The sequence below is a fragment of the Peromyscus eremicus genome, chromosome 5 (assembly GCF_949786415.1).
Source record: "Peromyscus eremicus chromosome 5, PerEre_H2_v1, whole genome shotgun sequence".
NCBI lineage: Eukaryota > Metazoa > Chordata > Mammalia > Rodentia > Cricetidae > Peromyscus > Peromyscus eremicus.
This window is the reverse complement of record NC_081420.1, coordinates 102,820,500-102,845,803: the sequence shown is the minus strand read 5'-3', so window position 1 is coordinate 102,845,803 and position 25,304 is coordinate 102,820,500. Positions and strand designations below refer to the sequence as shown.

Sequence of the window (25,304 nt, the reverse complement as noted above, 5' to 3'; positions counted from 1 at the left end):
GTTGTCCAGGAAGGGTATAACACTTCTTACAGTCACTAAATTCCTGTAAAAGGCGATGGTTAGATACAGAGCTGGCAGTTATTGACTTGGAATTCTGTGCTTTAGTTTTATGATTGGCCCATGTGCCCAACCTGAATTTTTGGCAGGTCCTGCCAGAGATTTGCTTCTGTCTTTGGTTGTGCCTGCACCTCCTCAGCAGTGGCATCGCTCACAGCTTGAAGACAAGGCAGGGAAAGCCTTCCGCTGGAGGGAGAGTGAACTAAAGGAAGCAGGACTGCTGGTCCCTAATGATGTGGTATGGCTCCCTCATCTTTCTCTCCTTCCCTTTCTTTACTAGAAAAGACATAACTTCATGATTAGAACAGCCCGGGACCCCAAGGAGCATCACTACTGTGGACATTTAGACACTCTGGAGCCAGAATATGAAAAAGTCAGGCAGAACAAATCAGGAATACAAAACTTGTTAGGACGGGAACAACATGCAGGTTCTTCAGGGATGACTCCTTTGTCCTAGCAAATCCACAAGTCCTAAAGAAATACTTGAAGGGACAAGGAGGGAAGCAGACAAGACTCTAGGTGAAAGTGTGTAGGATCACACTGCTGGAGGCCTTGGTGTGGCCCCAGTGATGGAAGGCAAATGCCATCTTTCTCCCTTCTGATGGAGTAGAGAGCCTGGCACCAGCAGCCATGTTTGAGTATCTGGCTGCTGGATTGGGGAGAGAATGAAGGAACTCATATCCCTAAGTTTCTCTTTTCTTAGCCTCAGTGGATTTTCAGATCACATTCAGCCCTAGAAACTTCTGATTGATGACTCAGAATGTCAGCTTGCAAAGCTACCAGTGTTCAGCAAGAGTTGTGGATTACCCACAAGAAAGACCGAGATAAGCACGTAATCAGTTGGAATGCTGCCCTTGAACTGTGTTTACCCATGAGTTAAATTTCTAGTGAGGTCACACAGCTGCACCCCTCCATTCAGTCTGTCATGAGAGGAAATGGAATTCAGATTCTTAACATGTTGGTGTATTGTTTTCTGGTCTAAAGGAAAATTTGAAGCAAAAATTGGTCAAAGTGCTGGAGGAAAACCTTATTTTGTCAGAAAAAATTCAGCAGTTGGAGGGAGGTGCTGCCACCTCAGTTGTGAGTGGGCACCCATCTCAAACACACGGTAAGTTAGGAAAGCCATGTGTGGGATTGGATTGCCAAAATAATGGTTGGTAAATGGCCTGCTTAGTGAGCTTCATCAACCAAAGCTCTCATGGCTGCCTTTGGTTTTCCTTGGCCATTATTTGTCCTTAGGAATTAATGGAAACTGTGATCTTACCTCAGAGAGTTATTATTTTTATTTATTTTTGTAGTACTGGAAATCCAACCCAGGCTAGGTCCCTAGCTTTTGCTTCAGAGAATTGTAATGCAGGCATCTTTGACTTAGCATGTGAAGCTCTGTGTCCATGTAAAATATATGTGAATGATGTTTTTTCAATGACACTGCTTTTTGTCATTACAGCAGGAGAAAATGTATAAGGGAATACAGAAATTCAGCTTCATTACCCAGCATTGACTATCATCAGTATTTCAGAATTCTTTCTTCCAGTTAACCTCCATATGATAAACATTCAACTCAAAATTTTAAACTATACCCTGATTTTTTTTTTTTTTTTGAGATAGGGTTTCTCTGTGTAACAGTCCTGACTGTCCTGGAACTCACTTTGTAGACCAGGCTGGACTTGAATTCACTCAGAGATCCACTTGCCTTTTCCTTCCCAAGTGCTGGGATTAAAGGCATACACCACCACTGCCCGACTGTACTCTGTTTTGTTTTTTTTTTTTTAAGATAATTTACATACAACAAAATATACTCATCTTAAGTTTGACTCTAATGAAATTCATAGAAATTCCCTTACAAACCTGTGTGGTCGTTTCCCCATGTGCCCCAGGCGACCGTAGACTGTTTCTATATCCTAACTGAATGGCACAGGCACTCCCACAATGCTGCATGAGGAGCCTTTATTTTTCTACCAAACTCTACATTGTTGTTTCTAATATTTGATAACCATGAAGTTGCCTTTGCTTATAATAGTGACTGTATAAGTATAATATGGAGAGGAAGTTGGTAATTCTAAAGAGATTCTGAATATCCCAAAGAAGGACCTAAAGTGGAGGAAAGCTTAGAATGAAGTCCTTCTCTGAGACCGCCTTCCTTCCCTGGTGATGGAGAATGGGTCCTGACATGTGTGCTATTAAATAACGCTGCTGTCAAAAGCTGCGTACAGAAAATGCACAAAGACTTGTGTACATTTCAGACTATTTTCCTAAACTCGAAAGGCATAGACACTTTTTGAGGGTTTCTTAGACATTGCTAAATCTCTCTTGAGAAATGTGGTTTTGAATAATCACATCAGTTGTGTACTTGTGTGTTCAAGCTCCCTTTTCACTCCATCTTTGCAAATGCTACTTTGTTTGCTTGTTTGTTTGCTGAGACAGGGTTTCTCTGTGTAGTCCTGGATGTCCTGGAACTTGCTCTGTAGACCAGGCTGGTCTTGAACTCAGAGATCCACCTGCCTCTGCCTCCCGAGCGCTGGGATGTAGCTAGAGCTTTCCTGCCTAGCCCACGGTCAGGGCAAGTCTCTCTCACCCGCCAGTCCCTCAGCCGCTCAGACCCGACCAAGTAAACACAGAGACTTATATTGCTTACAAACTGTATGGCCGTGGCAGGCTTCTTGCTAACTGTTCTTACAGCTTAAATTAATCCATTTCCATTCATCTATACCTTGCCACATGGCTCGTGGCTTACTGGCATCATCTTATGCTGCTTGTCCTCATGGCGGCTGGCAGTGTCTTCCTCACCCAGCTTCCTGTTCTCTCAATTCTCCTCTCTGTTAGTCCCGCCTATACTTCCTGCCTGGCCACTGGCCAATCAGTGATTTATCTATTGACCAATCAGCAACACATTTGACAGACAGACCATCCCACAGCACTGGGATTAAAGGCATGTGTCACTACACCCAGCTGCAACTGCTACTTTTTTTTTTCCTTAAAGTTTTCGGTTAGGCTGCGATGACGCATGCCTTTAATGTCAGTGCTCAAGGCAGAGGCAGGTAGATCTCTGAGTTCAAGGCCAACCTGGTCTACAGAGCAAGTTCCAGGACAGCCAGGACTACACAGAGAAACCTTATCTCAAACAAACAAAAAATAAATAAAATCTACCCTCAACTTCAAGCCTCTAGCTCAGCTTTGATAAGTAAATGTAGGGACTCAGATTGTTATGAGGAAACGATGTGGAAGCATTGAGCCTCCACTGTTAAAACTCAGCACAATCTGATATTCACAAAACCCAGATGAAATGGTCATCGGTCTCCTACCTATGAAAAGAATCCTTTCATTCAGTCATGGGGGCTGGTTCTGTGTGGTGGTTTACCGGCCGTTAGTGCACCTTTAGCAGTCGTTTTCCACCTTCCAGACCTTGCCACTCAAGACATGATCCATGGTAGCATCACCCGGGAGCTTGTTAGACAAGGGAGTAGTGGCCCTCTCCACGGGCCTACTGAATCAGAATCTATTTTTAAGAAGATCCCAGGGGATTGGGAAGCATATTAGCGTTTACAACGTGTTATTCTAGAAAACTGGCTCTTAAGGACCAGAGTTCCTATACTTTTATCTCCCTCAGGACTGCAGACAGTGGTAGGAATATTTGGAGAGGCAGGTGTAACTGTCTTGGCTATCATTGAGATATTACCGTTTATCAAATACCGTTTATTTTATAGATTGACACAGTTCTAGATATTCTCACAAACTAGGTAGGGAGAGAAGGACACAAGTTTCGAAACCAAAATGTAGACTGCAGGAGACTGAATACTTGTTTATGGGGTACAGCAGTGAGGGCAGTGTGTCACTGGTGTGTCACTGGTACTGTGGGCCGTGGTCATGAGCTCTAGTAAAACTCGAAAGTTGGTCCTGATATGTGCAGTTGTACATGGCTGAATTGTAATTCAGAGCAGTCACCAAATGCCATATTCTTGTCAAATAACTCCTGTCTCTAAGGGAGGGAATGGTGAATGGCATGTGGAGGTAAGTACTGGGAAGGGCGGGGGCTGGTTGACATGTCCCAAGCACTTAAGCGCTACTTAAAGGTGAGCCTCGAGTCCTGCTCAGTCCTGGCGGTTGTACCTTTGTAGATGATCTTCTGCGCAGAAACCAGCAGCTGACCCTACAGGTGGCCTGCCTGAGCCAGGAGCTGACTCAGCTGAAAAGGCTGGAGGAGACGGTTGCCCTTCTCCACGAAAGTCAGAGGTAGGAGCAGTCTGGCTGGCTCCGGAGCATGTGCTCACTTCTCTTTATCTTCTCTGCTTTTCTTGGAAACTAGACTCTACACCTGTGTAAATTAGTGTATGTAAATCTCCTACTAGGCCATGTTAGCTCAGGGATCAAAGGACAGCTTTTAGTACTGCTTTTATACACCAGGGACAATCCTTTGCTGGCATTGGTGGATTGCAACTACTCAGTAATTAGTATTTCAATGGCTATAATGGAACTCAGCCAATTGTTTTGGTCATTACATACCCCTCAGATCAGCCATCTGGCTCCTCTGGAAAGTGCCTGTTTGCTATCGGGCACAGAAGACTCACCAAGAGCACTCAGTAGGGAGTAATAGGGAAAGAATCCAAAGTAGCCACAGCATCAGCCTCTACAAAGAAAGCATCTCTGATGCAGACTGGAGATGTGTTGGGGGAGGGGGGCTGAAGGCAGCTGGCAGTTCCAGGGAAGCTCTTGAAACGTTGATTTGCCAATCTCCCTCTGCTTGAACTTTCACTGATGCTTAAATACAAAAATCAAACCCAGACCTCACCACTGATTTTCAGTACAGTAGCATTAAAACCAGAGGGTCAGATCCAGACCCTTTCTGGATAGCTTAAAACAAACAAACAACAATAACAACAAACCACCCCACAACTTTTCACCTGAGTATGTATGGTGGCACATGCCTATAATCCCAGTGCTTGTGGTAGGAGGAAGGTCAGCACTTCAAGGCCAGCCTCAGCTACATAGTGAGTTTAAGGCTAACCTGTACTACCTGAGACTCTATTTAAAACAAAAAACTCTTTATAGTTATTTCAAACTTTACAGAGTAAAGAGAAGTCATAAAGTCATGGTTCTGCATTGGAACTACAGGAAGGGTTTATTGAAATGCAGATTTCTGGGCTCCAGCCTAGAATTCTGATTGGCACTGTAGGCTGGGAGCTTGAGAATTTGTGTTTCTGCTATTTCCTGGCTGTGCTGTGGCTGCTGGTCTCAGACCCACATTAGAGCATCTCTCTTAAGGGATGAACACTCAAAATACCTACCTCAAATTAATTTGAAATGACTGTGTTTTCCTAAACCACTCACCTCATTTGTTTCATTTTTACTTTGATTCTTAGGAAATTTTTTTTTTGGTTTATCTTGTTTGTATAGTTTTTATAAAAACATTTTTATCATCCTAAAGTCAAATCCATACTAAATTCAGAAGTGTCTAGCTATTTCCTTTCCTCTCGGTAGCCTTCTACAATGGATGCTGCTGGTGCTGTTATCTATTATCTGTTCATCTTTTATGAGGAGTACAGGTGTTACTTTTTTATATTCTTTTTATTTTTAATTTTAAAAAAATGTCGTATTCTGTGTCTATGGGTGCTTTGCCTGCATTTATGTCTGTGTACCATGTACCCATGGGAGCAAAAAGAAGGTTCCAGGACCCTCTGGAACTGGAGTTAGGTGCTGGGAACTGAACTGCAATCCTCCGGAAAAGCAGCCAGTACTCTGTGAGCCACCTCTCCAGCCTGCTTTACTATTTAAATTATTTATTTATTTATTTATTTATTTATTTATTTATTTATTTATTTATTTATTTATTGGGTAAGGGAGGAAGAATTAAATATGCTAGACCATGTGTGGAAGTCAGTGTATAGGGTTGCTTCTTTTCTTCCACAATGAAGGTCCCAGGGATCAAATTCAGGTTGTCGAACATAACTACAAGCGTCTTTATCCACTAAGCCAGCTCACTGGCCCAACATTTTTACCTTAAAAAATCAGTTCACGCCGGGCGGTGGTGGCGCACGCCTTTAATCCCAGCACTCGGGAGGCAGAGCCAGGCGGATCTCTGTGAGTTCGAGGCCAGCCTGGTCTCCAAAGCGAGTTCCAGGAAAGGCACAAAACTACACAGAGAAACCCTGTCTCGAAAAACCAAAAAAAAAAAAAAAAAAAAAAAAAAAAAAATCAGTTCACAGTGGTCTGAGTTAGTTCTCAATCCTTTTTATACCTGCCTAGTACTCACTGTTTGTTTATACTTTTTTAAAATTTAGTCCTCTAATAATACCAGTTTAGATGAACAGTATTAGACTGCCCAAAATAGTATGAGCTGGGGTGTGTGTGTACCTAGCAAGTGTGAGGTACTCAGTTCAATTCCCACCTCCAACCCCCTCAAAACAAACAAAATAGTGCTGTAATTAATACTCTGTGTGTGTGTGTGTGTGTGTGTGTGTGTGTGTGTGTGTGTGTGTATATATATATATATATATGTATATACTTTTTTTTTTTTTTTTTTTTTTTTTTGAGACAGGGTCTCTCTACATAGCCCTGGCTGTCCTGAAACTTACTATGTAGACCAAACTGCACTCAAACTCACAGAGATCCACCTGCCTCTGCCTCCTGAGCTGGGATTAAAGGTGTGAGCCACCACGCCTGGCTGCATATGTCATGTTTTGTGCTGGTGTGTAGATGGCTTTTAGTGTTGTGTGGTAACCAGAGTTCAAGAGCGCAGTAGTGGCTTGTACCATTAATTAGTCACAGAGGCAGGCTGATAGAGAAGCAAGGCTTTGGGAGTGGGAACTGCAGGGCCTGATCAGAAGCCAATACCCTAGTGCTTCTACTTCCCTCATCAAGAAAGTGCTTTGGAAAGGAGAACCACTCCATAAAATGTGAAATAGATGATTGCTTCAGTCAGTCTGGAACACAATCAAATGAACTGTAACACAGGAACTGTAGGTCTGCTTTAAAATAGCCCACTCATAAATTGGACAGTTGTCTTGAAAGATGTTACTTCAGTGTATATTTGTCTTTAGTAGCCATTTCAGACCTGACTGGCATCTGCTTTGCTGTTGTGATTTCATGACTGCCTTTTCCCCTGGGCCTCAGATCCCTGGTGGTAACTAATGAGTATCTGCTGCAGCAGCTGAATAAAGAGCACAAAGGCTATTCTGGGAAATCGCTCCTGCCTCCCGAGAAAAGTCATCCTTTGGGGAGATCGTCACCCTTTGGGAAAGGCACGCTGTCTTCCTCCTCACCAATGGCACACGACACGGGTCAGTATCTAATACAGAGTGTCTCAGAAGCTGTCCCCGAGCCTAGTTTGTGGAACTAGCCCTGAAACCTTCACCACCAGCTCCCTTCCACCACCCATGGAGGGCTCTCGGTGCCATTGTCACGGTGTTGGGTAGTGGTGTTTACCCCAAAGATTAAGAAAAAAACTTTGATGATTATATTGTCCCTCTTTTATTTTTCTATTTGTTCCTCCCATTTGGTCATTCTTTCCTTCTGCCCACACAAATTGTTGGCACTTAGTCTTAGGCACCATTTCACACCGAAACATTTGATTGAAAATGTCAGGAAGGAAAAAATAGTGGACACTTTTCAGTGTCATTTGAGGCTGTGGCAGAAAGTTACAGAAGGACATCTATCAATGTCTTTTGTGTTAGATGAATTTCCAGAGACTCTGAAACATTTGGAGTCTCCTCCTTCATAGTGCAAAGGTGTCCACTCTGGAGGAGCCTATATCCTGAGAAGACTCCCATGATGGACCTCAGAAGTTGATCTAAAGAGAGCTTGGAAGAAGAGGGTGTGGGTGGATCTTGCAGATTAGGGTGGTCACAGGGAGCTAGTGCAGAGCCTCCTAGACTAGCAGTGCACAGTCTGGTGACCTCTGAGGGATCAGGACTGAGGGTCAGGGGCAGAGGCGGGATGTGGCACCATGAGTGTATGTGACTGGACATCAGTCCTAGCCTGGAGAATGCGATGTCAGGAAAATGTCCCCAGAGGACAGTCAACCAAGACCTGAGAACAAGCAGGTTACTAGGCGATGCACAGGAGCAAGGGCAAGAACAACAGGAAAGTAGCAGCTGTGCTGTGTCACAGAGAGAGTGCTGGTGGGGGGTGGGGTGGAGGAACTAGCTCCATACCTCCTTGCAGACTTTCCACCAAGGGGCAGAACAGTAGGGCTTGCGTTTCAAAGGCTTCCTGTGTAAGGAGAATGGGTTCCAGTGGAATAGAACAGGCCCAAGCACAAAGAAGCCGGACAGCAGGAGCAACAGGGGCAGGCCCACCTCACACAGCTTGTGAGCGTGCCCGGGTTCAGTGTCATTTCACACGGGAGGAGTATACAGTCTTTGATCCTGACTGATCAGGTGTCTCAAACCTCGGTGGGTCTACTTTATGTCAGCTTTCTCCAGAGCAGCTAATGTTGCCAGAAAACAGAAGTCCTCACATCTCTTCACCTGTAAGTCCATGTCAGGAAGGGAGGTGGGATAAGACGTTGATTCCTGTCCCTACTCAGATGCCATGCAGGGAAGGAATCCTGCTGCCACACTGTGGGCTGTGAATTAGAAATAAGTCCACAGACATCTGGGTTTACCTGGCTTTTCAAGAGAAGCCAAAGGTTTTTTGATCTGCATGCTCCACAAGAGCTACCTTCTCTATCTCCTTGTCCCGTGAAGAAATCTCCATAGAGCTTAAGCCTTGCATAGAAAGGGGAATGTCTGAGTTGTCATATTTCAGAAACGCAATTCAGGGTGCAAACCAACCTACTGTGCAGACTATCATGGGCAAACACCATAGTTCTTTGTACCTCACCCTCTCTGCCTCTAGTGTGAGCATCTAGTGGTGGCAGCCTGGTATCTGGTATCTCAGAGCGCCTCTGAAGAGGAGCAAAGGGCCTCCCAGACTAAGCCACCTTCACTGCCATTCCCCTTTGTCACAGAAAGTGGCTGGGCCTGCCTCAGGCCAGCAATTCTTTGGGCTGCTGGGCACTCCTGGGTAAGTTATCTCAGATTCTGATTTTTCCTAATGTGTCATGTAGTCCTGGGGACAAAAAGTAGGTATTTATAATGTCAAGGGAAAGGCCATAGTTGTCACCATGCAGGGCTAACTGGACCCATCTTGGAGGGCAGAAAACCTCTGAAGCAAAGGAAAGAGTAGAGAGGCTGTCACTGTAGGCCTGTGACACCGGGAAGAGAAGACAGCAAGCCTGGTGTGCAGGCAGTCCTCAGGGAGGTAGCTCCCTGCCCAGAGAGGGGCCTCGACTTCCCCACTGTAGACAGGTGTTTAACGGGGTGTCCTTGTCAGCCTAGCCTTGCTAGAGAAGGTCCCCACAGTTTTCAACCACAGGGGTCTCCCTGGCCCTAAGTGGACCTTGAGCTGCTTCTGGCTCTATGCGGCTTTTCAAGGAAAACAAGGGATTTTACTCCTACCAGGGAGAGTGTGGGGCCAAGCATCTCTCTCTCTCTCAGCATCTCTCTCTCTCTCTCTCTCTCTCTCTCTCTCTCTCTCTCTCTCTCTCTCTCTCTCTCTGTTCCTCCAAGCCATCCTACCAGTCACAGGAATGAACAGGTTGCCACTCCCTCCCCCTGCAGCTCTAGCTGAGAGTGAGGCTGGGTGTGGACACAGGTGGACCCATTTGCCATGAGGGTCTTTCAGTAAGTGGGAGCTAGAAGGATTTAGGTTTCCCATAATGCTCACTGAGGTTTTGAAAGCTTGCAATCCTGGGAAAACAGGGGAGGAGAAGACTGAAACCCCACCCAGGTAGCTTGAGAGGACAGGGACAGCCCAGTGAGGAGCCACCCTCTGGCACTAGGAGGCAGGGGCCAGCCTGTGCTCTCTGCTTTCCAGCCGACCTTTGTCCCTGTCCATCCCATACCATTTGTCTGCATCTCTCATCCCTACATGGTTGGCTTAAGCCCAGTTTGAGCAGCACATCCTGGGACAGCCTGTGGGATGAGGGGATACACAGTTACATTTCCTCACTTGTGCTCAGGTGAGAAAAGAAGTTACTGTTGAACAGGAGCTTCTGAAACTCTCTAGAACACCTCAGAAGCTGCCCTCTCACAGACAGGCCCTAAGTCTACCAGTCTCCTTGTTACCACGGCAAGGAAGGAGAGTTGGCAAGGAAGTCTGTGCTTGGGAACAGCTCTGACCAGACACCAGGGACTCAGGACTGATGATCTGGAAGGGCAGAGTGGCCCCACCTTCCCCCATCAGAGTGGTGAACAGACAGAAGGGAGTCAGTCAGAGTCCCTCACTGTGGGGCACCAGGCTCATCACTGGCTATGAGGAGCAGTGTTGGGGTTGCTGTACCAGAAGCAGGCTGGCGTGAAGACAAGACGTTTATCGTCCAGGACTCATCTGTAGAAGTCTTTTCTTCCCTAGGCCTCAGTTTCCTCACCTATAAAATCAGGGAATCAACTGTTTATTCTCTCAGGCTCCTTCTAGTCCTGAGTATTCTGAGATTCTGGGCTAGAGCCCAAAATGGCTTACCCCAATACCCCCCTGCTGGCAGCCATAGTACTAAGGCCTGGCGCTAAGCCTCTGCCAAGGCTTGGTTCAGGCCAAGTGTGCTGTTTCATCCTTCCTTCTGCTGTGAAAATGCTGAGTGCAGACTGAGGCCCTTATCGATAGGACAGCAGGCTGTGATGTCTACACTCGAGGGTCAGGGCCCAGTAAAATGCTTTGCATCTCCCTACAGTCATCTTGGACAGTCTGGCTCTGCTCTGCACTAATGGGAAGGACTCCCTAATGGAAGAGGATCTCATCCATTCTTCTGGGCAGGGCTGCCAGTGGGAAGGAAGAGCCCAGCGGGGTGTATATACAGGAGGGTGGGATACTGAGGGGGAACTGCAATGTGGATGCCGTGGCCCCATCGCTGTGACCCCATCACTGTATACCCAGCCAGTCCATATTGGTACAAAAGGTATCTTTATTGAGGTCTGGGTAAGAATTAGGCACTTGGCCAGAGCAGCAGCTTAAATATGAGGCAAGCAGGCAAGAGTCAGCCATGCCTGGGACCAGGCTGGGCGGTGAAGGTTTAGGTGCTGTCTCCCAGACAGAAGTCAGGGAGACAAGAAGAAGGAAGGGACATGGCAGTCTGGGTCAGAGGCCTGATGAGATGGCCCCTGGGGCTGGGCAGGAAGCTCTTGGTGGCAGATCCAGCAGGGAGGGAACCAAGCTTTCTTGCTCCATGTGACCCTTGACCCAGGCCTGAGCCTCCAGTGGAGCAGCCTCACTGGGGCCTTCCCAGGTCTCACTTCTTCACCTTGGCATCATAGGTGCCGGCATTCTTGTAGGCGCTCACATACCCGCTGTCGTCCAGGATGTCCTGCCGTCCAGCAATGCCCTTGCCCTTGCCGCTCTCGTCGAAGCGTTCTTTGTGGGAACCTGTATACTTACTGGTGTCAGTCAGCCGGTCCACAGCACCACCTGTTTTCGCTTTCTGTTTGGACAGAGTTCCCACAGGGTCACCTGAGAGGGAACCTGGCCCGTCTTACCCACCCCCACATCCTCTCAGCAGCAGGGCTAGCAAGGCACTTACAGTGACACCCAGATTGGCTGGTTCCTTGCCTGCTACTAGCTGGCAGATGGCGTCAAAGGCCTCTTCCTTGCTCTTCCCCTTGAACCGCTTGGTTGCCAGCTCTTCCAGGGCTTTCTTGAACTCCTCATAGTTGATTACTCTAGCCGACTTCGCCCTGCCGGACACCATGTGCACCGTAAGGATTCCCTCTTCTTGATACCCTCCCTGATTCCAGCCCCCAACTCCCTACTTTCTGGGAACAGGAGAAACGGGGGTTTCCCGGCACTCACTTGACTTTGGAGAAGACAATGTCAACATCTGTACCCGTTACAGCCTTTCCGTCAGCTACCTTACAGTCCTTGCACAGCTTGGCCCAGTTCTTGCCATTCATCTCTTGCCCACTGGCCTTGGGGTCGCCATGGATGGCAAACTTCCGGAAACTCTCCTCCAGCCCAGCTACATCAGTGCTCGCCGCCATGCCGCCACCCTGTGGGAACCCACGTCAGTTACCTCCCATCAAACTCTCCTCCCTCCTCTACCCAAAACATCCTACTGCTGTCTCAGAGCCTACAAGGTCTGATCCAGTCCCTCAGTCAGGCCTAGGTTGCCTGGGGAGAGGGGTTAGCACTTATGTCTTCTTGTGCCCCAGAGCTGAGGAAGAGCCATGGGCAGAAAGGTCCTGTCACACTCTGTACCAGTCCTGGTTCTCAGTGCGGCTCAGAAGATGAAGTCATGATGCCCACACAGCACTGAGAACAGAGTGGCACTGTCCAGAAGACTCTGAGGGTAGCAGCTAGGGCATGGCTTTGTCTGTCCCTGGCACAAAGCCTGCTTGGGTGGAACTGAGAGGGGGGCAGAAAAGCCCTCCCTCCCTGAAAGCTCCATGTTGAGTTGGGTCAGTGCCAGGCCAGGCTGGTGTATGGGCAGGTATTTAGTGAGGATGGTGTCTCCCTAATGGTCATGAAGACCTCGAGAGGCCCAGCCTAAGCCTGTCAAGGGAGCGGGAGCAAGGGCAGGGGTGCATGCCCTAGGCAGGGGTGCAGCTGGCCCAGCCCTGGCCTTGTTACTATTTGCTGTTAAACAAAAACATGAGGGGAGCAGGAACTCGGGTCTGGCCTGGCCACAGTTTGTGAAGCCTAGAGACAGTTGCTAAGGGAGGGTGGTGCTGCTTGGAGAGTGTTGCTAAGGGTAGGATGGTGTCAGGGCGGCTTCAGGGAGAAGCTCCCAGTGCTGCTGGGCTGGGCTGGGCTGGGGATCAGGGGCCCACGGGTGGGGCATGCCAGCACTCCCTAAGCCTAGGGCACAACCGTGGCTTCCTGGCCCCTTGCCACTGATTGAAGTTGTAGCTCCCAGTCTGTGGAGCTTAGGAGTGGGAAATTGGAAGCAACCTAAGTGGAGGCTTGTAAAGTAGCCCCTAAACTCCTCCATGCTGCTAGTGGGACTATGATCTTGGTGCTTCAATCCTTCACTGAAGCACACATCCCCTTGTCTACACTTCAGCCCTCCACTAAGGTCTTCTTACCACACCCTGAGCATGACCACACCAGTCCACCTTCCCACAGCTCATATGCACTGAACCCTGGCTCTCCACACCCTCAGCCATGTATCCCCTGACCATACCCAGGCCCTGCACTGAGGCCGCCTCCATCCACACCCAAAGCCCAGAATTTGACCCTTTTTCCCACTTCTATCCCCACACAGACACTAAGAGGCCTACATCGAACCCCCTCCCCAGCATACCCTCACTCCTGCACTAAAGCGCCTATTCATAGCCCGCTACTGCAGCCCCCTGACCACACCCTCACTCAGCTCTCTACTGCTGTCCTCTGACCACACCCTCAGCCCCACAGCGAAACTCCCTGTACAGCTCAAACCCTGTGCCCCACTTGCATCCCCATTTTGCATCCTTTTCATTCACATCCTGAAGACCCTAACCACACTCACTAACCTGACTCTGCACCCACGGCCCTTACAAAGGGCCCCCCACCATACCCTAGAGCATCCCCTTTCATTCATATACCTACAGCTTCTGACACAGCCCTGCCTTGAACCCCCACTGTGTCCAATTTATGCAATAACATTTCCATACTCTCATGCAAAATGTTAAACACCCACCATCACACTTTCATCCTGCAGCTTCCCGACCACACCCTTAGCTCTCCCATTTTATCCATCCATATACCTAGAGCTGTTGACACAGACTGGCCCGAAGCCCCTCAGAGTCTAACCAGCATTGGCATTTCCACACTCCTGCATCATGTTAGAACATACCACCATCACCACACCCACTGCAGCATCCTGACCACACCCTCATTCTCAGCCACCATCTTTACCTCTGCCTCTTAGAAAAAAAGTCACCAATGACCACAATCCCCCAACACACACACACACCCCTTCCTCTTCTTCCATTACTAGTCAGTAGACACTGGAAGCCTCCACCTGCTCATCCATAAGTTGCAGTTTTTAAGAAGGGGAAACCTTAAGATCCCACATTGTGGGAACCTCTGTGGGACTGTAACCCAGGTGGTACTGTGCTCCCTTTGCCTCTCCCAAGGTGCAAACCCCACCGGGAACCCAAAGCCCTGCACTTGGTTACCAAGGGTAAATATGTCCAGGGGAGCTTGGGTGCTACATGATGCTTGTCTTAAAGAAATGGGAGGATCCTGAGCCTATTGCTCATTTCTGTCTATGGGAAAATGGATTTGGGGGCTGTTCAGGTGGAACAAAATCACAGAGAGCTGCTCTGGGGTCTGTAGACCTTGGATGGGGTGACCACGCCTCTGAACTAAATCCGCCCGTCAGCTCCTGCTGGGACAGCTGCAGTCATCAATCAGCCTAGCAAGGAGGTGGGGGCAGGGGTGTGTGTGGAACGCTTGGGGCCAGGGCTGGGGTGCTCAGCTGGTGTCCTCAGGTCAGTACCATGCAAGGTTGGTACAGGCTGCTCCCACCCACCCTTCCTTGTGGAGGATATTAATTAGGGTGGTCGATGTTCAGTTCTCCTACCGGCTTCTGTCTCGTGGCTGCTCCTGAGTGTGCCTTCGGATAGACAAGACCCAGGAACTAATCGACAGATGCTGGAGACCAGGAGGCTCCACAGCTCCGCTCCCTGCCGGCTCCCGGACGGGACTGCAGCCCGGGCGGCTCCCTGGTATTATCCCTTGTTTCTCGGTCACCATAGAGACAGTGAGTCCCACCCCCTAGGCAGTCTCGGCGGGAGAGTGACCAAGGTCATGCTGGCTCCTCCCACCAGACCCCGCCCTGCGTGCTCTTTAGGCACTGGGCCCTTGAAGTTGCGGCGACAACCTTATCCTGCCCCTCCCCTTCAGCCGCGGTCCTCAAGCAGCCAGAGCTGCCCTCTGCAGTCCTGGATGTCCTAAGATAGGAACTTCCATAGCCAATGGGGAAACAGCCCCCCCCCCCCCAAGATCAAGCGGGGTCCCCAGCCCTCAAGGGATTTCTGAAAGAGTCAACCTGAGACTGTTTAAGATCTGAATTGAAGAAAAGAACGGGATCCCGTCCCTCAGTGACAAGGGTCTACAGCTAGCTCAAACACCACAGTTACTGCTAAATGTGACATTTGCCAGCTAACTCCCAGGTTCTGAGTGGGGTCCAGATTCTGGAGCATTGGGGGAAGACCGGGACAATCAGTGGATCACACGTGCCTAGCCCCAGAATGCTGGGTACTTTGATGGCGACCACTGTCAGGAAGCAATTCCCGGACCTCGAGAACGGCTGCCTCCTTCCATGCCACCTCTCCTCTCTCTCCTTGGTCTCACCGCCTCTGCTCCCGCTGCTGCCTCCCGAGCCTGCTTCCTCTTCAGTCTTCAGCTGCAAATACTACTTAACTAAATAACCTTGCGGGGCGTGGTGGCACACGCCAGCAATCTGGGTATTTAGGACACTGAAGCAGTACGTTCAAAATGCCGAGGCAAGCCTGGGCTACAAAGGAAATAGGAGGAGGAACGGAGGGGAGGGAACATGAACAAGATCCCATGTTTGATCCCCAACATTAAAAACAAAAATCCTTTCCTCGGAGCCTTCCACAACCTTTCCTAACCCACCCCAGAAGACCCACGGCTCTTTCCATAATGAAAGTAAGCACTAAGCCCGCAAAAGCATAAAAAAGTTTATTGGAGCATCAGGGCTGGTGGAGCGGATATTGCTGAGTCTTGGGCAAGGGAGGCCGATCCCGCCGGCCTTGAGGCCCCTAAAATGCACTCGGTGCGGCGAAGATGGGGTGTTGCATAGAGTCGGGCCGGCCGTTCCTACACGGCCCTCCTGCCTCTAGTTCGCACTAAGGCAGGCCATCTTCACCGCCGCCAGGTGTCCCGGGCTCGCCGCTGCTCGGGCTCACAAAAACGGCCGGCGAGCGTGCCTGTACTGCCAGCCCGGACTCTCGGCCCCTGGCTCCTGGGGCGCCCAGCGCAGCACTGCCCAGGCGTGTCTGGGCCACTGGAATCTCTTCCATGGACTCGGCTGATGCTGAGTAGTAAGCGCCTGCAGAGCCAGCCGCATGCACCGGACTGGCATTGGTGGAATCCGATGAAGAGCTGGAGTGGCGGCCAGGGGTCCCAGTCTCTGCACAATGAGAGGAATTTTGGTTGAGACAAGGGCTGCAGCCATGGCTTTAAAACTTTTCCCTCCCTCGAACTAACCCAATAGGATCCAAGCAGAGGTGTTTGGTGCTCACCCCGTAACCTGGGCAGCGGGAGCTCCTGGTCCAAGATCCCAGACCTCGGCAATCTATACACACGCCGCTTCCTCTTTTTCTGCAAAGACAGAGGGAATGTGGGCCACCTCCCCAGACCCACTTTGCCAAAAGCAGCAGAGGTACTCATCAGAGTGGAGGCTTCTTTTCCATCTCCCTCTTCTTGGGCGAGGTCCAAACCCAGTCCCTCCTACCTGGGGTTGGATCCGTGGAGGCAGAGCCAGTGTGTCTGAGGAGGAGGAGGGCAGTGGTGGTTCCACTTGGCCTTGGGTGGCAAGAAACTGGGAAGGACTGAGGTAAAAGCCAGAGAGCAAGCTCTAGATGCTGCCCCCAGAGTGCCTCCCTGCTAGAGGTTCCCTTCCTAGCAGGACAGAGAGACACTGACCCATCCAAGACTTTGCTGAGCTAGACCCAGACCCATGTTTTGACCTACCTCCCTTCTCCCACCTCCCATGGGGATAGCCAGGTGGCACTTACTTGGCATTTAATGCTGCTGGCCTGGCCTGGCCAGAGGGCTCTGGACGCACATGGCTGAAGGTCCTCATGTAAAACTCCATCTCCTCGGGAAAGAGGGGGTCAGGAATGCTGAGAGGCTATGTCTGAATCCACAGCCTCTTAAGCCCTGGACACACCTTGTCACTGACCTCTCTAGAAGCTTGGTGGCCTCATGTTCTAAGGGGTCTAGGGCTGTCTTCCTGGTTCTCAGATGTGCTGGGAAAGCCCTTCTGCAGGGCAAGGTTTCAAACACTCATTTCTAGATCTTACCTCACCACAAAGACTCACTTCATCTAGTCAGACTCCAGCTACTCTACTTGAGGAAGGCTGAAGGCCTTTAGGTCCAGTAGGCCCAGACTGGGGGAGCACAGCCAAGAGGTTCTTAGGGACACAACACTCAAGAATGGCCCTCACCTGCTCCCGGCTCCTTCTTAGGGCTGGCTCCAGCCACTAGCTAACTTGTTCAGTGGCCAGGAGACCACAAAGCTCTTCCCAGGCCAGCAGTTTGTGTGCTCCAGGCTGTGAACACTAAGGGGTCATTCTGGCTGCTGGGAAGGAGGATGTGGGTGCAATTCTTGTTGTCTCAATTCCCCAAAGGGAAGGGCACAGGTGAAGAAATAGTACTACAGCCCTGAATCTTGGTCCATATAAAGAGACATGTACATGGCAGTACAAGTAACCTTGAATCAAAGGGCTGGGAGTGGCTAGGCCGGCACCACGGCATGCCAGATGCCTCCCTCCGGCTTTGCAGAGAGAACTGCAGGTGAAGAAATAAAAGACCGGGAAAAGCTAGCTCAGGAAGGGCGTGGGGCAGAGGGCAAAGGGCGGGGCCAGTGAGCTGGAGGGAGCACCCAGACAGCTGTCGCCTACTAGGCAGTCGTTTCCATGGCGACAGAGGCGTCCTGACTAAGGCAAAGACGACACTGTAACAGAAAGCCGTCTCTAAAACAAGCCTATGTTTTGGGGGCAACGGCTCTAGAGAGGGGCCCCTCCCAAATTCCTGCTGGGTGGGGGTGGGGAGGCTGCCTGCTGGGTCCCTGAGAGTTTTAGGGACTAGCCACCACTGGCTGACTGCACAGCTGCAAAGGCTGAGGCTGCAGATGAGCCCCAGGCTCAAACTTTGCCCAGGATGACCCGTTGGGGAGGATATGGGGATACCTGCCCACACAGAGCACACAGGGGTCAGAAGCTAGTCCCAGGTACCAGAGCCTTAAGGTCATTTTCCTCACACCTTTCTCCTCCTTTAGTAGGAACTCAACACCCCACAGCACCCAGCAGAGGGGGACAAAGGCTGCTTTGGATCCCCTAGTCTCCAGGATAGGCTAGAAGTCAGGCCCCAACCAGCTAAAAGAAAGTCTGTGAATATCACCAGGAGGAGCCCACTCAGACCTCCCTCCTCTCCTCAGAACTGATCCTCAGGTTCCTTCCTCAGAAACCTTCAAACATTTGCACATTCCTGAACGGTACTTTGGAACCTCTCAGCCATAGTGTTCTCCCTTCTGTAAAAGGGAACAAGCACCTGGCTCCTACAGAGTAGGTTTGCCCTCAAGTTAGCTGTAGACAAACAGAATTGGATTAAACGTCTTTGCTGTTGCCACAACTGGACCCAAAAGGTACAGGCTCTGGAGTCTGGGCACCCCAGAGTAAGTCTTGCCCACTTACTCTACTGATACTCTAGGATGGCTGCCACTGTCTGCACAGTTCAGAGCCCAGCACCAGGGCAGGTAGGTGATAGATAGTGTGATGGGGTTCTCTACCAGTTGCCAGCACTCCTCAGCCTGGCCCACAGGCAGGGTTCAAGCCCTGGAGATGAGAAAAGGAGAGGCAGGGTCCTTTTCCAACCCGCCCACTAGCCTGTGTTTGTATCCAGTTGCCATGAGGATTTGGGATCCAGGGCTCAGCCTTCCCAGCAAAGCCTGCCTGGGCCCCCTGCCTTTACAGTCCCTAGGGGCTTTGAGGACTGGACCACCTCCATCCCCAGCTGCTGACCTCAGGAAACCAGGGGGCGTGGGAATGGAGATAGGCTGGTCAGCAGCTGGGCTGGCCAGGCCAGGCCAGAGCCTAGATTGCAGGGTTCCTGCTTTGTTCTCGGTGTGTGGAGACCTTAACTCTTCCCAGACCAGGCTTCTGTTTAACCTTTCTGGACTTTCATGTGCCCATCTCTAACACAGACTGTTAACAGTTGCCCCTGTTCTAAAACTAAAATAGGGTAGATCTAAGAAGTCAAGAGTATAGATGAAGGGAGATGATGATTACAGCCTAACTGCCGGTTAACCACCAGTGGTCGGCTTCCTCTACAGCCCACTCCCCACCACACACACACACACACACACACACACACACACACACACACACTCAGTCCAGGCCTCTGGACCACCTCTATACCTGTATGGGCCGCATCTTGCGGGGGCATGATTCAAGCTCCTTGTGGGTCTCCTTTGCTTCCTGAGCTGGACGGTGCTGTACGATGTACTCATAGGTGGTAAGCTTGTGCCACACTGGTGGGTGTGGGAAGAGAGGAGTCAGTAGTGGACAAATGACCCTGGAACTCAGGAAGGAGGGCTGCCAGCACTAGGTTCAAATCCCTATCCGCATATATACTAAGCAGTGGAGCAAAACCAGGCCTACCACAAAGAACCAACACTGGTAAGGTTCATGACTTCAAGGCTCTACAGCCCCAAAAGGCACCTCCCTGCAGTCAAGACTCTATCCCCTTCAATGCAAGCTCGGAGGAGGCACTTACTTAAATAAATGTGGAAGCAGAGCAGGTGGCCAAGCAGGGCTGTAGAAAGCAGGCCTAGAAGGATGAGTAGGGCAGCCAGGGCCAGGATGGCAGGAGCCTGGGTCTCCACAGGGGCAGCAGGCAAGAACACAAACCACACATCTGTGTGATTCTTCAAGACTGCAAGGCATAGGCAGTCTGTGCTTAGCCAGGGGTCGGGGTGCATTGATTAAAAGATGTCTGTGTCAAGAACCCACACCGACCTTCAAAGTGTTGGTTGGTACGAAGCCGCATGGGGTTGACAAAGAACTCCACGAAGACATATGTGGCCACCAGCACCAGGAGCAGAACACCCAATAAAGCAGATGCCACACTGTGTAGAAAGAGCCTGGCCCAGCCATGGGCACTGGTCAGCACTCAGGAGCTCCAGCCTGGTAAGGGCCAGAAGCCCAGAAGCCAGGCTCCTGACCTCAAAGCCCCAACTACTCAGAAGTCAAAGTCATAGAGCCTGAAGACAGGCAACCAGTTATCAGGCTCCCCATCTTTGTCTGGACCAATAGGATGGAAGACTCCAACCCACCCTCATCCAACCCAAATATCGCCTTCCCAGCATGCACACATCCCTACCCACAATGTGTACTGCGTTACAAGCAGTCTTCAGTAGAGCCCAGACTCTGACGACCTGAATCCCCAGACCCCAGATGACTCTCACCGGTAGTTCCTCTCGCCCACGCAGTTGTTGAGCCATTTGCAATGATGGTCGAAGCCGCATACGCACTTGTTACAGGCGCTGCAGTGTTTGGATCGCGCACTCCTGCGGAGGGTTAGGGGAGGCACCTCGCGGTCGGCCAGCCCATCCCACCTTGGCAGGTGTAGCGACCTGAGTCAGGCCTGGTTCCTAATTACCCACAAGCACCTCCGCCCCTCCGGGATCACTGAGTGAGGAGCACACGCGCCCTCTGGCGGAAACACGGGGTAGGACCCCTGGAGAAGGTTCTGAGAAGCAGACAGTACAGGGAAGGGGATGCTTTGTGGGGTCCTACTCTTAAACTACACACCTACGTAAAGTTCACATGAGAAGGAAAAAGAGGCGTTCTTTCCAAGCAAGGACCTCTGTGCCAGACCACACACAAGATGCAGGTGTGGGACCTGAGGCAGAATGCATAGCTGCCCAACTGGTGCCTTAATTGCACTTCTAACAGCTCCATTTTGGGGTCACTTTCCTTGCCATCCTACGGGAATTTTTCTGGCACTCTTCCAGAAGGCCTGTGTGGGCTAACTGTAAAGGAGCCAAAAGGAGAGGTGTTCACGGTCAACGAGGGGCACTAAGGAAGCTCATGGGCAAGGAACACGTGAGAGATGGCCACATTAGGCTACAAGTGGGGTCTCCCCCGAGGCATCACGGAAGACCCAAATGAGTATGGGAGAGGAGCACATGATCTCCCTCCATCACTCATGGAAATCAACTGCCAGAGCCACTCAGAACATGTGCTAGCTGCTGCTTAGGGAATGACATCAGGCCTCTGGTTCCTGCAGACAGACACTTCCACAACAGGCTACTGTAGGCCTCCAGATTCCAAGTGTGGAGCCACACTCTATCAGTCAAACCATGCCTGAGTCTGGAGATTTCGAAGCTCCAGTAATGTAGGGAAGAGTCCTAGAGAGGTACTGTGATTTGCCAAAGGAGGAGAATGGGTGTTCCACATTGTCTACTCTCCTCAACAGCAGTAGGACATGAAGCAAGCCACTTGGCCTCTCTGGCCTCAGACCCCTCATGGGTAACTGAGTAAAGGTGCTGGGGGTGGGGGTTAGGGGGGTGGGAGGGTTACACAGCTAATGTGGCCTTGACTCTGCTGCTCAGTATCTTAGTGACTTCAGGACACCTCCCAGCTTTCTGAGCAGAAGGTCCTGGCTCTTTTGTTAAAGAACATAGTACTTAGCACAGAACATAAAAGCCTTAACTCCCCTCTTGCCCCTATCTGGGTGCTTTTAAGAGACAAAGACGTCACTGGTAGAGTTAGTCGTTTAGAAATGATTGTGGTGCTGCCAAAGGCCTCCTGGTCTTGCTCTAGGAAATGCTCTTCCCCATCCTTTTTTCTAATCACGCGCAGATCACTCTGCCAAGACTTTCTGTTGTGTTTGTTTGTTTGTTTGTTTGTTTGAATCTATGACTTACTATGTAGTCCTGGCTACTCTCAAGCTCACTGAAATCCTCCTGCCTCAGCCTCCCAATTGCTGGGATTACAGGTATGCACCACCATGCCCAGCTCTACTAAGACTCTTTTTGTTTTGTTTTTTGAGACAGGGTCTCACTGTATAGCCCTGACTGTCCTGGAACTCACTATGTAGATCAGGCTGGCCTGAACTTACAGAGATCTGCCTGCCTCTTGCCTCCTTCTAAGTGCTGGGATTAAAAGTGTGCGCCATCATACCCACCCTCCACCACAACTCTTAACTATGGAAAGAACAAGTGTTCAGAGGCATAACCGTGAAGCCTAGCATGACCCTATTTACCCTGAAGGTAACTGGTGATCCTCCAGGCACAGGCATGGCCCACATTCACTCACACTCATGCACTCACACATCCACGTCGCACAGGTTGCAGTGCAGGTCTTCAATGACATGTGCATGCTGGCTGCGGTTGAAGATAGGCAGGGGCCCAGAATAGCTCTTGTCCCGCACATTGGCATCTGCTGGATCGATGGAGACAGCAGTCAGGTGCACCACAAGGTGGCCAGCAAAGATGGCACCCATGCACTAGCCCAGCAGGTTAAAGACTCAGTCCGTACTCTGCAAACCAAGAGCCCCACCCACTTTCTTGGACAGAGGACTCACCCTGTCCATGCAGGTTTCCTTTATACCGAGACTCTGCCTGTACTATGTTCTCCTGCCCCTTACCAAATTTCTTCATCAGACCCCTAAACCCTCAACCTAATAGGGTCATATGACAATGGAGCCCAAGGCCAGTACTACTTGCTACTGTCTCCAAGGGGTCTAGCCACAGGGCCTAGGCTTACCATTTCAGGCCTGGTACAAGCCAGTTTCAGAGGGTGAAAGAGACATCATCCCCTAAGGTCAGAGACCTAAGCTGAAATTCTGAGCTTGTTTTCCTTGCTTTCACAGGAAGCAACTTCCGAGATGGAAGCAGCTACCCCCTCTCAATAGCTAGGGCCAGATGGAGAACCACTTTCAGACAGGACTAATCTAATTGCTGCCTCCCCCACCTCAAGTCCTGGTACTTGGCACCCTAAGCTGAGTGTCTGGGATAGCTTTACGTGTTCAGTGCCAACCAGGACAGTGTAGCTAACTCCTGGAACTAAAATGAGGCTTTCCCATGACTTTGCTGAGCCAAATACAGGAAATGAGTATGCTGCCGACTGGCTGCGACGTCTACACACAAGCTCACCAATAGGTTCCGCCCAGGCAGATAGTTCTTTTCTTCCCTCTACCTACTCAACCATGAGCATTCTTTGTCCTCCTACTAGCCAGGCAGGTACCATCCCTCCATCACTCAGGATCTAACCATTATTCATCCTTTATGCAGCTGTCCAACAGCCCTCTTACTCTCACTCAGAATGTGCTATACCACAGCTGAAAGAGCCGAATCTGTGCTTAACACTGAGCTCTCTATCCTTATGGTCAATGCTATGAGTTAACTCTTCACCTCTTGCCTGGGTTACTGGAGAACCTCACACTCTTCTCCAGAACCTGCCTACCCTTCCTGTGTTCCAGGAGTGAGCTTTCAAAAGCCTACACCTAAGCTCTTCCCTGCATTAAGGCCTACAGTGGCTCCAAATGGCTCTCTAGTTGAATTTCATGCCTTAGCCCAGGGCCAAAGCTCGCCTTGATCTGGTTCCTCCCAACTCTAGAGGCTCACTGTGGGCAAACATTTAGCGTCCTGCCTTCTTCGAGCTTTCTCTACCATTTCATTCACTCAACATTTACACAGTTCTTCCCTTTGCCCCGGGCACGAAGGAATATGGGAAGAGTTGGTCCTGAGCCCTAAGAAGCTTCATGATGGAAAGCACAGATACTGATCAAATAACAGGTCAGTTCCATCAGTTTATAACTGACGACTTTATCTAGTCGGACAGATAGGGAGACTTCTCGGAAGAAGTGTCCTCGTAGCTGAGATGTGGAAAAGAATGTGTAACAGGGCCTTGGAAGGCAAGACAGAGGGGAAAAAAAGGACTAGGCTGATACCCGAACCATGCATGAGTGTCAACCATACAAGGGTGGCTGAAGTATTGTCCCAGCTCATGATTGCCATATAAGAATGGGGTTTAAATTCCTCCATGCTGCCAAATTCTGAGCTTTCAAAGGAATTAAAAAAAAAAAAAAAAAAAAAAAAAAAAACTAGGCTTGCCAGATGGTGGTGCACACCTTTGATCCCAGCACTCAGGAGGCAGAGGCAGACGGATCTCTGTGAGTTCAAGGCCAGCCTGGGCTACAGAGCGAGTTCCAAGACAGCCAGTGCTACACAGAGAAATCTGTCTCAGGGGAAAAATAAAATAAAAACAAAACTAATAATAATCTAGGCTTCCTGTGTTCCAGGGTGAGATCTCTCAGTGTTTAAACATTAAAAGAAATAAATAATTTTCAAAACATGTAGAAGACCTGTGCATTTTTGATATTCATCATCCTACAATTTTACACAGTTTGCCAACCAGACTTGCTCATTGGGCTGCCAGCTCTTGACCTCTGACTCAGTTGGTGAGGCAAGGGCTTCTAGGAAGAGATTACTGTTGTCAAAATAGGGAAAATAAAAGGAAGCTGAACAGGCAGACCTCACATTCAGAAAGCCATAGAAGACTAATGAGAATCTTGAGCCTCGTTTTTTTGGTTTTTGTTTTCAAGATTTATTTATTATGTATACAGTGTCCTGCCTGCATGTATCCCTGCAGGCCAGAAGAGGGCACCAGATCTCATTACAGATGGTGGTGAGTCACCATGTGGTTGCTGAGAATTGAACCCAGGACCTCTGGAAGAGGTCTGTGCTCTTAACCTCTGAGCCATCTCTCCAGCCCCCAAGCCTCATTTCTTAAAGGAGGAAGAAGCTGCTAGATTTTGAGCTGGTGAAACATTATCAGATAGTGTGTGTGTGTGTGTGTGTGTGTGTGTGTGTGTGTGTGTGTGTGTGTGTGTTTGTGTGTGTATGAGTGTGTGTGTGACATTATCAGATAGTGTGTGTGTGTGTGTGTGTGTGAGTGTGTGTGTGTGTGTGTGTGTGTGTGTGTGTGTGTGTGTGTGTGTAAGAGTACCCTGGCTGAAGGATAAAGATGGCCAGGAGAAAGGGAGGGAGGGAGGGAGGGAGGGAGGGAGGGAGGGAGGGAGGGAGGGAGGGAGAAGCAGAGGCAGTGTATGTATGTGTGAGAGAGTTCAGAGCACTCAGGCTGCAGCTGCAGGTAGCCAGGAGTAGGAATGCACAGGGAGACTGACTTGAACTTAAACAGCCATCTAGGTTAGAGAGGCAGGGAGCAGTGGGAAGGAAGGGTGGGAAAGAGGAAAGAGGTAAACTCCCCAGTCCTGATGACTAACTGCCTATCAGCAGTGGAGGAAAGGGGAGCCAGCTGAACGAGCGAGCAAGCATGTGAATGAGGCAGGGAGGAGTGGCTGAGCAGCAGATGTGCTGCTAGGTGTGGCCAGGCTGCTCTAGATGATGGCATTTTCTGCTCCCAGTCTGCCATCCGAGCCACTTCCCAACATTTACCTGGAGTGTGACCACTGTGTCCGACCTACCAATCTCCCCTCCCCCTGGCCCCTAAGCACCCAAAGCTCACCTCTGTATCCCTGGA

General features: G+C 50.0%; 3 protein-coding genes across 10 annotated transcripts in view; 1 reads left to right on the top strand and 2 right to left on the bottom strand.

Moving 5' to 3' along the window:
* Positions 1-7,508, top strand: part of Lrrc36 (leucine rich repeat containing 36) — a 64,759-nt gene extending 57,251 nt beyond the window's left edge. For both annotated transcript variants that reach the window (XM_059264155.1, XM_059264154.1), the window contains exons 11-14: positions 147-295; positions 1,042-1,165; positions 4,173-4,287; positions 7,165-7,508. In XM_059264155.1, the coding sequence (XP_059120138.1) occupies positions 147-295; positions 1,042-1,165; positions 4,173-4,287; positions 7,165-7,390 (614 nt within the window). In that variant the 3' untranslated portion in view covers positions 7,391-7,508. The remainder of the gene's footprint in view (positions 1-146; positions 296-1,041; positions 1,166-4,172; positions 4,288-7,164) is intronic.
* A 3,471-nt stretch (positions 7,509-10,979) lies between these two features.
* Positions 10,980-14,771, bottom strand: Tppp3 (tubulin polymerization promoting protein family member 3). Its single transcript, XM_059264146.1, has 4 exons — positions 14,588-14,771; positions 11,875-12,071; positions 11,606-11,759; positions 10,980-11,506 (listed from the first exon to the last, which is right to left on the bottom strand). The coding sequence occupies exons 2-4, from the start codon at positions 12,060-12,062 to the stop codon at positions 11,318-11,320; spliced, it is 531 nt and encodes a 176-aa protein (XP_059120129.1). The 5' UTR covers positions 12,063-12,071; positions 14,588-14,771; the 3' UTR covers positions 10,980-11,317.
* Positions 14,772-15,694: 923 nt separating this feature from the next.
* Zdhhc1 (zinc finger DHHC-type containing 1) overlaps positions 15,695-25,304 on the bottom strand; it is a 28,035-nt gene continuing 18,425 nt past the window's right edge. For 3 of the 7 annotated variants that reach the window (XM_059264141.1, XM_059264139.1, XM_059264140.1), the window contains 9 exons: positions 22,091-22,266; positions 20,222-20,323; positions 19,773-19,897; positions 19,531-19,689; positions 19,173-19,285; positions 16,770-16,852; positions 16,487-16,583; positions 16,275-16,353; positions 15,695-16,162 (listed from right to left, as the gene is read on the bottom strand). In XM_059264141.1, coding sequence (XP_059120124.1) covers positions 15,879-16,162; positions 16,275-16,353; positions 16,487-16,583; positions 16,770-16,852; positions 19,173-19,285; positions 19,531-19,689; positions 19,773-19,897; positions 20,222-20,323; positions 22,091-22,266 — 1,218 coding nt within the window. In that variant the 3' untranslated portion in view covers positions 15,695-15,878. The remainder of the gene's footprint in view (positions 16,163-16,274; positions 16,354-16,486; positions 16,584-16,769; positions 16,853-19,172; positions 19,286-19,530; positions 19,690-19,772; positions 19,898-20,221; positions 20,324-22,090; positions 22,267-25,304) is intronic. The other 4 variants (XM_059264142.1, XM_059264145.1, XM_059264143.1 and 1 more) reach the window with 4 other exon arrangements.

Bases quoted from the DNA above. Each gene is read 5' to 3' on its own strand.
- Tppp3 (XM_059264146.1), bottom strand. From the start codon at position 12,062: ATGGCGGCGAGCACTGATGTAGCTGGGCTGGAGGAGAGTTTCCGGAAG. The intron at 11,760-11,874 runs GTGAGTGCCGGG...GGTGTCCGGCAG, and splicing joins ATTGTCTTCTCCAAAGTCAA to GGCGAAGTCGGCTAGAGTAA. The intron at 11,507-11,605 runs GTAAGTGCCTTG...CTGTCCAAACAG, and splicing joins CAGCCAATCTGGGTGTCACT to AAAGCGAAAACAGGTGGTGC.